We start from the raw sequence: 10,881 nt of genomic DNA, 5'->3' as shown, positions 1-10,881 counted from the left end.
GATCATGGATCCACAAACACGCTAGAAGGATGATTAAAATCTGTATATAGGCCTTGACATACCTACAACATTGAAGGGCCTACCCAAGCCAACCAAGTTGTTGGCCTTTCTAAAATAAAAGAGCCATTGCTCAAAGTCAGATATGTTGGGATATCTTTGCTTTCAAAATGGCAACTACAAACATGACATGTACCTTATGTCCATTTGCGAGATGCAAGATTGTAAGTCAAGAGTGTTAGGAAGCGATCAACGTAAACATTCTATTAGATAACCCATGCAATTCGGTAGGCTACCTACGACTTATTGTATTGATGTCATCTAACAAATGTCTTGATCATTATCGAAACATGTGGTGACAACATAGTGGTCTTGCCATTGTGGATATGACAATGTGCTAGCACTTTCCCATGTGTTCGGGTTGGCATTATTGCTGGGCCATCGGTGTGATACTTTGGAAAGTATTGCTTGTGGTAGATCAAATTCTATCAAATGATGATAGAATTCACGAGAGAGTGCTGCTTACCACACATCTACAATGTACCGCCTTAGCCTTTGCTATCAACTTATCTTCTCGTCAACTGCACACATTGGAGACTTTTCTTCTTATAATGTGGAAATGTCACTCTCTGAATTCTCAAATGTTCAATGTAATTTGCCAGGTTTGAACTAGAGATTGCACCTTTAAGCATGATTTCTCACTTATTAATGACAAAGCAACATTGATATAATCATTCCACTTCTCGATTTGTGCTCAAAGCCTTGAAGCTACCCTCCAATCCATGAGCCCTACACTTTCCATATCTATTGACATATACTGAGCTCTTATATAGGTTCAAATGCCTTCCGTTTCCTAGGTTCATTGTTCACATTAGGGACATGACCCTCTGACTCCACAACCACCCTTGAATTCATGTTCCCAAGTCTCTTGCCAATAATCTGAGCTTTTGCCTCTCTCTCTCTCTCTCTCTCTCTCTCTCTCTCTCTCTCTCTCAAATACCTTGCTTTTGCAAATACTTGTAAGCTTTCCATCTCCCCAACTGAAAAGCTACTTGAGGAGTTTTAACTTGTTGTTAGTTGTTGCGTGGCCAGATATGAGTAACATCTTTGGTATAGCTGCTAGCAAGGAGACGCGCTTTGGATATTCAGACCTCCAAGCAGTTCTCTTTCCCATCAACAACTAGCCCTTGTGGATCCAACCCAAAATTAGGGTCTGTCCAAAAGAATGCATAGTTATCGCTACAAGTTGTTTGAATAATATTACATATGCCCCGCAAAAGTACTTGTATGTACAACAACAGTGATATTCTTATTAGCTAGCCACCATCAGTACCCCTTCCAATTACACCTATACAAAATACCCTGGTTATTTGTACTGCACTTTCTCCACAGCTTCAACACATAGCCCTACATATGAGATTTGAAACAGCATATAATAGACAGCCAGCTCTGCATGCAGTAAAATAACATTCCAGTAAGCCTCATAAATTTTACAAGAAAAAAAAAAAAAAAAAAACCTCTTGCAGTAGTACACAAGTTACACATCTTGTTCCATGATCTAATCAGAAAGAGAAGCACTCACCCTTCGATGCTTGATCTGTTGAGAACCCTTGTAAAGGTCTTCCTCCATCTGTAACGCAGCAACTCCTACAGTGGGCCTAGGTGTATTTTTTGAGCTTCTCTCTTTCCGCATGTTGTTGAAAATTGTAGTGAATCCATCTCCATGTTCCCAATCGCCAAACTTTGGCACAGTTGGATTCCCTTGCTATAATGAAACAAACAACACCCCAGAGCAAAATTTTACACCCCACAATCTAACAACTTATCAATGCAAAACTCACCATATCAAAGCTCTCGTGGGAACTCCTTGCCTTGGAATCTTCTTGATCAATATGCCTCCCTGAGCCCAGTGTTTTTGTGTGCGGTCTTCCCTGGCACCCCTTACCGTCTTCATCAGGACCCTGTCTTTCCTTGATTGCTCCAAATTGCTTCAGTTGCCTTGAAGGGACACCAGACACAAGCAGAGGGTTGTAGGTAGGTGCACCCAACAGATTCTGTGGATTAGCTTGTAGGTGATTCAAATATTGCTGAGATACTATATTTTGGTGGTCCCTCAAAACAGCCGCTTGCCAAGATGAAAATGTTGGACTGCTATATCCCACATCAGTTGTCCCATTCTTATTGTGAGCTGTTCCTTTCTCAGCTGTCTCTTCAGAATTCCTGAAAGCACTCTGGTGCGAGGGTGCAGAGTTTCTGTTTTCTTCGGCTGGATGCAAAACCTTCTCCTTCTTACCTCTGCCTTTGACAGGAAAAATACTCTCAGCAGATGTCTTGTTACCAGTTTCTACACTGCTTTTCGGAGATACACTTGCAGTTGATAGCACATTATCAAAATCCCCATCCCAAATATGCAGAGACCTTTCTTTCTCAGCTCTCACTTTATCAAAAACAATGCTGTAAGATAAGTCTTCGTTCTTGTCCTAATTTCCAAACTTTGGAACGCTGCTTTTGAACCACTGCATCCAATCAAAGGTTCTTTTCAGCAAGTCGACAGCCCTATTTATTCAACAAAGGTTAGCCTACCACCTTAGCATCTGCATGTGATTCAGTTTACTGATTTCATCATCAACAGCTTAGATTTTCAAGAGCCCACCTTGCAATGTCTATTGCTTGCTTCAAAAATGATCCTTCCCTTCTCTAATGGTCTCACACACTATGTTTGGATACAAACAGTTGGGAAACAGCCATTCTGGATATTAGGAATACCCGAAAAGCTTTCAAAAGCAGCGTCATCACAAAACATTTCATTCAGAAATGCAAAGCTTCATCGATCACCACGCAGCCACACACGCTCTTTTAATTCCCAGATACCCCCTTTAAACAAAAGTGGCTTGATTCTGGAGGGCCTTTTTATAACTCAATGGGTAGGCAGTTGGTAGGTTCAATTCCTTCAGCATCAAGATTCAAAAGGGAGGTGAAAAAGCAGTCTAAAGTAGCCTTTCTTTCTGTTCCTCGATTTCTGCCTTTCTTTCCTAAAGACATGCTGTTTTTTGCCATTATTCCTATCTTGTTGTTCCTATCGTAACGTTTACTTGGCTCCTTTGTCTTGTAGCGAGTCACATCCGCATAGACTGATTTGGTGGACTGAAAGAAATTCCTCCTTCCTGGCAATGGCCAAAAGCAGATTCTAATGATTGTTTTTTTGCCCTTGCTCAGGATCGCTGAACCTAGTGATTGATTGGTCTCATAATGTCAGCCACTTTGTCCTTTGTAACCAGCAAGCCACTAACAAGGCAGTAGGCAGTGAACTGAACTGAAACAACGAGTACTGGAACTGAAAGAAAACTGAAACATTGGAGACGAGACACTGTGAGGTATTCAGATGCGGTGGCCCGTACAGTAGACGCCCCCTGTAGACTGTAGTACGTCTTTATAATTGATCTTTGAATGAATACTCTCGCAGGGTCGCTCTACAAAGTCAACACTTTCATAACTCTGCAAAAAGCCACCCCCCACGTCAACAGGGTCCTACTGCCACAGCCATCAGCACAACCCTACCGCCCTGTTAGCAGCCCCGCAATTTGCATCCCGCACGGACTCCACATCACCAAGCTCAGAGACACATCCTTTGTTTGGGTCCAGCTCTAGCGTCACTCATGCTCATGTCTTCAGGTCGTATTTACCTAGAACGGGAAATTGGAACGGGGAACTGCAAGAGGCATGAGATGCCATTCCCTGTTATGGATACCTACGTCTAAAACACGACACAGGAAATTGGAATGGGAATGAGGAATGGAGAATGGCCATTCCTTGTAACTATGCTTGACGTCCCATCATGCAATGCCACATCATCACTTTGTGACATATACCTCCCCCCTCCCCTTCCTTAAAAGAAGAGTAATTGCCCAAAGTACAATGTCAAGGAATGCACTGGCACAATCAGCACATAATAAATAACATTCATGTCTTAGTTCCCATTGAGACCTTAGACACAACTAGTGATCCCAATGAAGCATTTAGCCATCACATCCAGGTCTTGCCGACCTCAAACAAATGTGGAGATGCACTAAATTTATCATGTCAATCATCAATATCACCCCTACTGGTGAATAAGATAAAATGCTATAGACACTCACCAAATAAACCCAAAATTTGCAAGACCAACATAACACTTCATGGTAAACATATACGTGGATGAATCCAAGATAAGCTGAGATTCACCCTTAAAGGAAAGTGCAAGGTAAACAATCTATGTACCTATCATATAGTGGTCACCAAGAAGAGTACTATCAGCACATCAATACCCCCAAATGTCAGAGACAAAAGACTCTATCTCAATCTGTTGTGAATTTTTTACAAAGAAGTGGAGCGGTTCATCTCTTGTGCAACGTGCACCTTACTAGACTCGACCTATTGAATCAACGTGCACTTTTGGAATAGTTCGACTATTCCAAAAGGGTCAAAGTAAAGCTCTAACAACTGAGGAGTATCCACAACGTCTTCCTCCTCCATCCACTATGCATCAAGAGAAAGGCACTTTTTGAACTTGACTAAGTATTTCCGGATTAGCTTATCCTTTACTTTTTGTTCCTTGTACACTAGGCTCTACTTAGGAAAAAGAATTTTCTCTATTTCTTCTCCTTCATGTTGCCTTTGGCTCCATATCCTCCGGTACCTAATCCTTGAAAGGTCCTAGTAGACTCACATGAACTACATAGTGAATCCTCCAAGTATCTGGCAGCTAAGTCTAAACAACACCTCATTGATCTTTTCCGAGACTTGGAAGGGCCCATAGTTAGCTTTGAATAAACCTTCTCCTTTACCTTAATCTTTTCAATTTGGCCTTCACAAACTTCAAAAGCACCCAATCACCTTCTTTTAATAGTAAATTGTGTCAATGCTTGTGTCAATGCTTCTCTATTGTGCCCGTCTTGAGACTTCTGTAAAAGCCTTCTTGACCTTGGTCTGTGAAACTCATGTACAAAACATCATCTACTCCTTCAGGCAAGAAAAGCAACCTCTAAGTGAAAACTCGTCCAAGAACTCCTTGAGCTGTCATGGCAAATTCTCCACGTGCAGTCCCACAGCAGGGGCACCGTCACGAGACTTGACAAACACTAACCTTATTTGTTGGTTTCCTTCTCTTGATTTTTATTTAATTTTTGAGACCCTATTTTTTAAGTCAAGACCGAACATTGTATGGCCAGTGTGAAAGGGCCAATGGCTGAGAGTTTCACTTGCAACACTGAAGGCCAGGTAGCCACGAGATGGTTGGGCCAATCGGCACTGGAATCCGACAAGTAGAAAATTAGCTAGGCTCAGTTAGTCATTTAGGCCCCACGATAGGACTTTATAAGTTGGTGGGTACTAGGAATTAAACCAAAAGGAACAAACTTGACACATGGCAGTAGGAGAGCAACCTGCAAGCCAACACACACTCCAGAAACCTCATCCCAAGAGTGGGGTGCCCAAATTTGAGTGGGGGACTGATTTTGGAGCTCATTGTGAACTACAATGTGCGTGTGAGTAGTGGGTGCACGTGATCATAGCTTTAATGAAAGCCTGTCTGCTCCCTTGTCTCATGTAACACGATGATTTGCTCTCGTGCATCTATCTCTCCCCTTTGCACATATGGTAATGCCCCACTAGTTGGGTTTCTCAGATGACCATGTACAGTTCTGGGGTTTTATGCGCGTTTGCCAAGGCATTATTACCCCACAATTATGCACAGTTCTATTGCCAATGATTGCGAAAACGGAGAGTTTTCGCGCGTGAAAACTCGTCCGATTCAAAGAGGAACTGTCCCATTGCGTGCGGGAGCTCTAGAGACGCGGGTAGACGTGTTCACTCTACTCAAAACGATTGAAAACACAAAATTACAGCCTGCTGTGTTTATTTGCAGGTTTAGGGTTTCGCACCTAAACTACAAGCTAACACCAGGGGAGCCTTGGGAAAGCCTTGGGCTGCTTATACAGGGCTTTGGGCCCCTCACAATGACCAAAACAGGGAATTGCAGCATGCTGAAATTGACCTGCAACTCATCGGAAAGCTTCCAAAATGCAACGGAAAGTGTCCTAGACGTGTACTTTTGACCTACAGAGGTTTTGGCGCCAAATAAAGTATTGATCAGGTGAAAGCCAAAGTTTACCGCCCATTAGTGAGGCTTCAGGCCGGTTTCATGGTTCCGTTGCCAGAACAGTATCACTTTTTCCTCAAGAAGTGAGCCTTGGTCGGTTTTTCGACGAAGAAACAAAGTACACAAACTTGGAATTCCATTATGGTTGTCAAGAAGAATGACAGCAGAGAAGAGGGTTCCTCTTTACAAGACAGACGGGCTGTTTCTCCAACGTACGAGGTTGGCAAGAGTTCACGGCCACCACTGTTTGTACCTTTTGTTGATGTGAATGCCCCACAAGTTCAAGGGTTAATGACTGGGTAGCTAGACGAGGATGTGTTCAGGACACAATTGGTTGTTGTTGTGAATGTGTTCACTCGATTGGTGCAGAACCCAAGGTTTATGGAGTTTTTGCAAGCTCCACCAATGTCACATCAAGCAAGGCAACTTTCTCAGCCAGTAGAGCCCGTTGAGGCTTAAGCCCAGGTCCCTTATGTGTCTCCACAAGGCAGGGAGCATTCGCATGTTGCGGAGTGAGTTGAGGCTCCAAGGCAAACTTTTTCTATCCACGAACAGGTGGTTCGGATGCCAATTCCACAGGCTATATACCAGTTCAGCCAGCCACCTTTCGAAGTCCAAATATTGGTTTAAATGGGCACAGAACTACCTTCCAGGCTATGCATCAGGTATTTCCACCACCCACAGTACATCCTGGGTATTTCCGGAGTGAAACTGTGTTTCAAAGCATGGTTGCTTATGCGCCTGGATATCAACAGTACATGCAAGGAACGTCTTTGGGGGTATGCAAGGCATGATGCCAAACCCCATGTATGGTAATATCAGTTTACAGTTAGGGTTTCAGTGTAATCAGGGCCAGTTTGGATGCCACAGGGCAATTTTGGTATTGCTGATTTTTCGAATCAGCAAGCAAATATGGCACCAAGAAGCCAAGATCCTGGTGGACAAGGGGCACAGATGATCCCTATCACTGTACCCATGTTGCAAACACTTCCTTATGATAATCTGGCAGTGCTGAACAAGCCAAAGCCATACAAAGAAGGTGTGGCAGATATGAAGTTTGATACTTTCAACAGATTTGAGGACAAGACAAAGGCCCTCACTTTCCTCCAACAGTTTGATACTGCCTATGCAGGGGGGGATTTTATTGAGGCTTCAAAGGTTAGTAAAGCTGCCACTTTCTTGAACAGAAATGCGCTCAGTTGCGCCAGAGAGGCCTGAGGATCATGCAATAGATTTGGTGCCAAGTTGTAGCCCACCAAATAGACCTCCCTTCAGGTTTAGTGCGGCCAGCAGATAGAGATTATGAGCCAAGTAGAGGAGCTACTAGAAAAAGGGTTGATTCAACCTAGTTCTTCACCCTTTTGCTCCCTAGTGCTTCTAGTGCAGAAGAAGGATGGCTCTTGGCGCATGTGTATTGATTACCATGCCTTGAATAAGAATACCATCAAGAACAGGTTTCCTATTCGAAGGATTGATGATATTCTTGACCGTCTAGAGGGTGCGGCATTTTTCAGCAGAATAGACCTTGAGAGTGGATACTATCAGATTCCTATCAGGCCAGAGGATGTGCACAAGACTACGTTTAGAGGGACATTTGGTCTATATGAGTTCTAGTGATGCCATTTGGTCTTACAAATGCTCCTGCTACGTTCAGGATGATGGATCGGGTTTTCCGTCCACAACAAAAGTTTGTTGGCACATTCTTTGATGACATGATAGTCTATTGGAAGAATGAAGAGAAGCATAGGCGTCACTTGACCATTGTGTTCGAAGAGCTACGTAGTCACAGGTTGCCCATCAACCCCAAGAAAAGTGAATTCTTCTTGGAAGAGATCCACTTTCTAAGCCACATAGTGTCAAAGGATGGTGTCCAAATAGATCGGTTGAAGCAATCAAGACATGGCCAGATTTGAAGATTGTGCATGATGTTCGTAGCTTCTTGGGATTATGTTCTTACTACAAAAGATTCATTCGTAATTTTGCCGAGATTGCTTCACCCCTACATGCTTTGCAAAAGAAAGAGGTCACTTTCAAATGGAACCAAAGAGAGATTTCCACTTTTAATCTCTTGAAGGAAAAGATGACTTTGGATCCAGTAATTCTTTTACCAAACCTCAAGAAGTCATTTATGGTCGAAGTCATTTATGGTCGAGTGTGATGCGTGTGGCAATAGTATTGGGGCAATGTTAATGCAAGATGGTCGGGTAGTGGGCTATGAAAGTAGAATCTTGCAAATCTATGAGAAAGAGCTACTAGCTGTGATTCATGCACTTTCAAGTTGGAAACACTACCTGCTAGGTGCTCATTTTGTTGTCCAAACAGATCATCAGACCTTGCGATACTTCTTGACACAGTCAAAGTTATCTGAAAAGAAATATGCGATTGGCAAACATTCTCTCAATGTTCCACTTTCAAATTGTGCATGTGGAAGGCAAGAAGAATGGTGTGGCTGATGCATTGTCAAGATAGCCACAAATTTCAGTTGTGTCAATTCCTTATCATCATGAGCTTGATGATATGAAGGATCAGTATGCTAATGATGAAGATTTTGCAAGGATCTTTGAACAATTGTTAGATGGACAACGCCATGAGCACTATCTCCTAAGGAATGGTTTTATGATGATGCATGGAAGACTATGTGTCACTAGGACATTGTAGCATAAGGTTATGATAGAAAGCCATGTCCCACCGTATGCAGGGCATCTTGGTATAGATGAGACATTGAAAGCGGACGAAATCATCCTGCTGGTGGAAGATAGCTCAAACTGAAGTGTCGGGCCCGTGAGAGTGGACCAAGAAGCTGCCCCCCAAGTGTACTGCTGAGCTGTGGAAAGAGCTGGCATCAGCCGAAGGACACGAAGCCACACCTGCTGTGCCAAAGGACAGTCCCAAAGACAGTGATGCTGACTCTCCACAAGATGGTCACAAGCTGCACATGCGGCCGAGAGACCACAATGTACAAGCCAAATCCCTACTGTTGTAGCTCTGTGTGCAACCAGCCACCACTGGAACAAAGTGACTCGTCTTGGCTATCTGGAGTCCCATAACCTCTCCCAAAAAGTTGCCAAGAACTCAGTTGTGAGACCCTCCTCCTGCCAATGAGGTGCTGCCAGCAGGACGAGCCTCTCTCTATGCTGCCAGTATGTGACGTCCCAATCGAACAATGTATTGAAAGAAAGGGACGCCTCGATGGTCTGCTGAGGAGAAAGGGTCCCTCCAAAGCCACTCTCCAGGATCCCACTGTACTCATGCCTGTGGACAGCTCTCCCAAGCCCACAGTCTCCAGCGGCCAGTCTCAAGCGCTGCTGGCTCGGGATCTATGACAAAGTTCTCCCAACAAATGCCCACCACACGGATCCTCTGAAAACAGCACTCTGCGGGGCCTCTACTGCAACTCGGTGTAGGCGTCCCCCACCCTGTAGCTCGAAAAACAAGGAGGGTATAGTCTCTGAGCAAGCCCGAACTAAGATGAGAACCTCCAGTCGCGTGAAGGCTCCCATCCATCTGGGTGCTGCTGACTCGAGAGGTGTGAGCCACCAGCTGGTACTGCCTCTGAGATGTCATGACACATGCTCTACACCCCTCTCATGCCCTGTAGCTGAAAGCCTGAATGCCCTGAAGCTCCTCTGACAAGCCTGAAAGCTGTAACCAGTCACCTAGAGAGCGTGTTGGACCCTCTGCCATGGGACCCCAAGAAACATGAGGCCGACTACCAACCAAGTGGCCTCTCTGAGTGCTAACCATGGGGTTCCAAACAAGGGACTGTCTCAAGCGCTCCTCCGTGCAAGTAGGCTGACGCAATTCTCTAGCCTCCTACTCAAGCCAACTCTGCACATCTCTGTGAAAATCCATCGAGTCGAGGGTCGCCGGGGGCCTCCAGCCTGAGACACCCTAGCACTAAGCCGCTAAAGCAAGAACTCCTTCCAGGGCTCCTCTCCTGGAAGAAGTCCTCTGACGATGAACTTCCCAAGAAGGGCTCTGCTCTGCTGTGCTGGGTCTATGATCCCCAATCCTCCCTGAGAACAAGGAAGAATGATGACCTGCCATGCCACTTTGGCCGGGGCTATTTGAGTGTCGCGCCCTGACCAAAGGAAGCTCCAAATCAGCCTCTCTACCTGGCAGATACAAGAACTCGAGAAGATCCAACAAGAACTGATGTACCACATAGTAGCCAACAACACCTGGTTGGCCACTACAACTCTGCCTGCCAGAGAAAGTCGTGCAGAGCTCCAATGTAACAACTTCCTCCTGATAGACAGGAGGAGGGGAGCAATCTGTTGCTTGGGAGACAAGTCCAAACCAACCTGACAACCCAGGTACCGAACTGCAGTCCCTGGGGGAATCCACCTAAAACCCTCACCTAGCATCCAATCGGACGTAGGAGCACTATCAACCGAGAAACCCACTGTCTTTCTCCAGTTGATCAGTGCGTCAGATGCACAACAGAAAGCCTCAAGGGCCTGCTCACACCTGTGTAGGTTGGCCTCCTGGCCATCCAAGTACAAGGCTGAGTCGTCTGCAAACTCAACGTCCAGTAGCTCATCTCCCCAAATAGAGAGCGCTAAGCCACGTAAGCCAACCTGCTGTGAAACCAAAAACCTACTCATTGCCTCAGCATAGAACAGAAAGAGGAAGGGGGCAAGAGGCAGCCATGTCTGACCCAACATGTGAGCATGAAGCGATCACCTATACCTCCTGACAAAAGCACCTAACTATGTGCCGTATGTACAAAACTGACACCCCTCTGA

The 10,881-nt window shown here is 44.9% G+C and overlaps 1 protein-coding gene across 1 annotated transcript; it reads right to left on the bottom strand.

Moving 5' to 3' along the window:
* Positions 1–1,011: 1,011 nt before the first annotated feature.
* On the bottom strand, positions 1,012–2,815 carry LOC147466113 (uncharacterized). The gene is made up of 4 exons (XM_086523975.1): positions 2,725–2,815; positions 1,869–2,434; positions 1,580–1,762; positions 1,012–1,446 (listed from the first exon to the last, which is right to left on the bottom strand). Exons 1-4 carry the CDS (start codon positions 2,798–2,800, stop codon positions 1,405–1,407), a joined length of 867 nt encoding a protein of 288 aa, XP_086380101.1. The 5' UTR covers positions 2,801–2,815; the 3' UTR covers positions 1,012–1,404.
* Positions 2,816–10,881: the final 8,066 nt, after the last annotated feature.

This window comes from Adiantum capillus-veneris, chromosome 1, assembly GCF_014529385.1.
Source record: "Adiantum capillus-veneris isolate H3 chromosome 1, ASM1452938v2, whole genome shotgun sequence".
Classification (NCBI taxonomy): Eukaryota; Viridiplantae; Streptophyta; class Polypodiopsida; order Polypodiales; family Pteridaceae; genus Adiantum; species Adiantum capillus-veneris.
Note: the sequence above shows the minus strand (reverse complement) of the source record. Positions and strands in the feature narration are given on the sequence as shown.

Excerpts from the sequence above, each read along its gene's own strand:
- LOC147466113 (XM_086523975.1), bottom strand. The coding sequence starts at position 2,800 with ATGTTTTGTGATGACGCTGCTTTTGAAAGCTTTTCGGGTATTCCTAAT. Across the intron at positions 2,435-2,724 it reads TGGCTGTTTCCCAACTGTTT|TGAGAGCTGAGAAAGAAAGG; the intron begins GTATCCAAACAT and ends TTTTTGATAAAG. Across the intron at positions 1,447-1,579 it reads AACAGATCAAGCATCGAAGG|AGCTGGCTGTCTATTATATG; the intron begins GTGAGTGCTTCT and ends TACTGCATGCAG.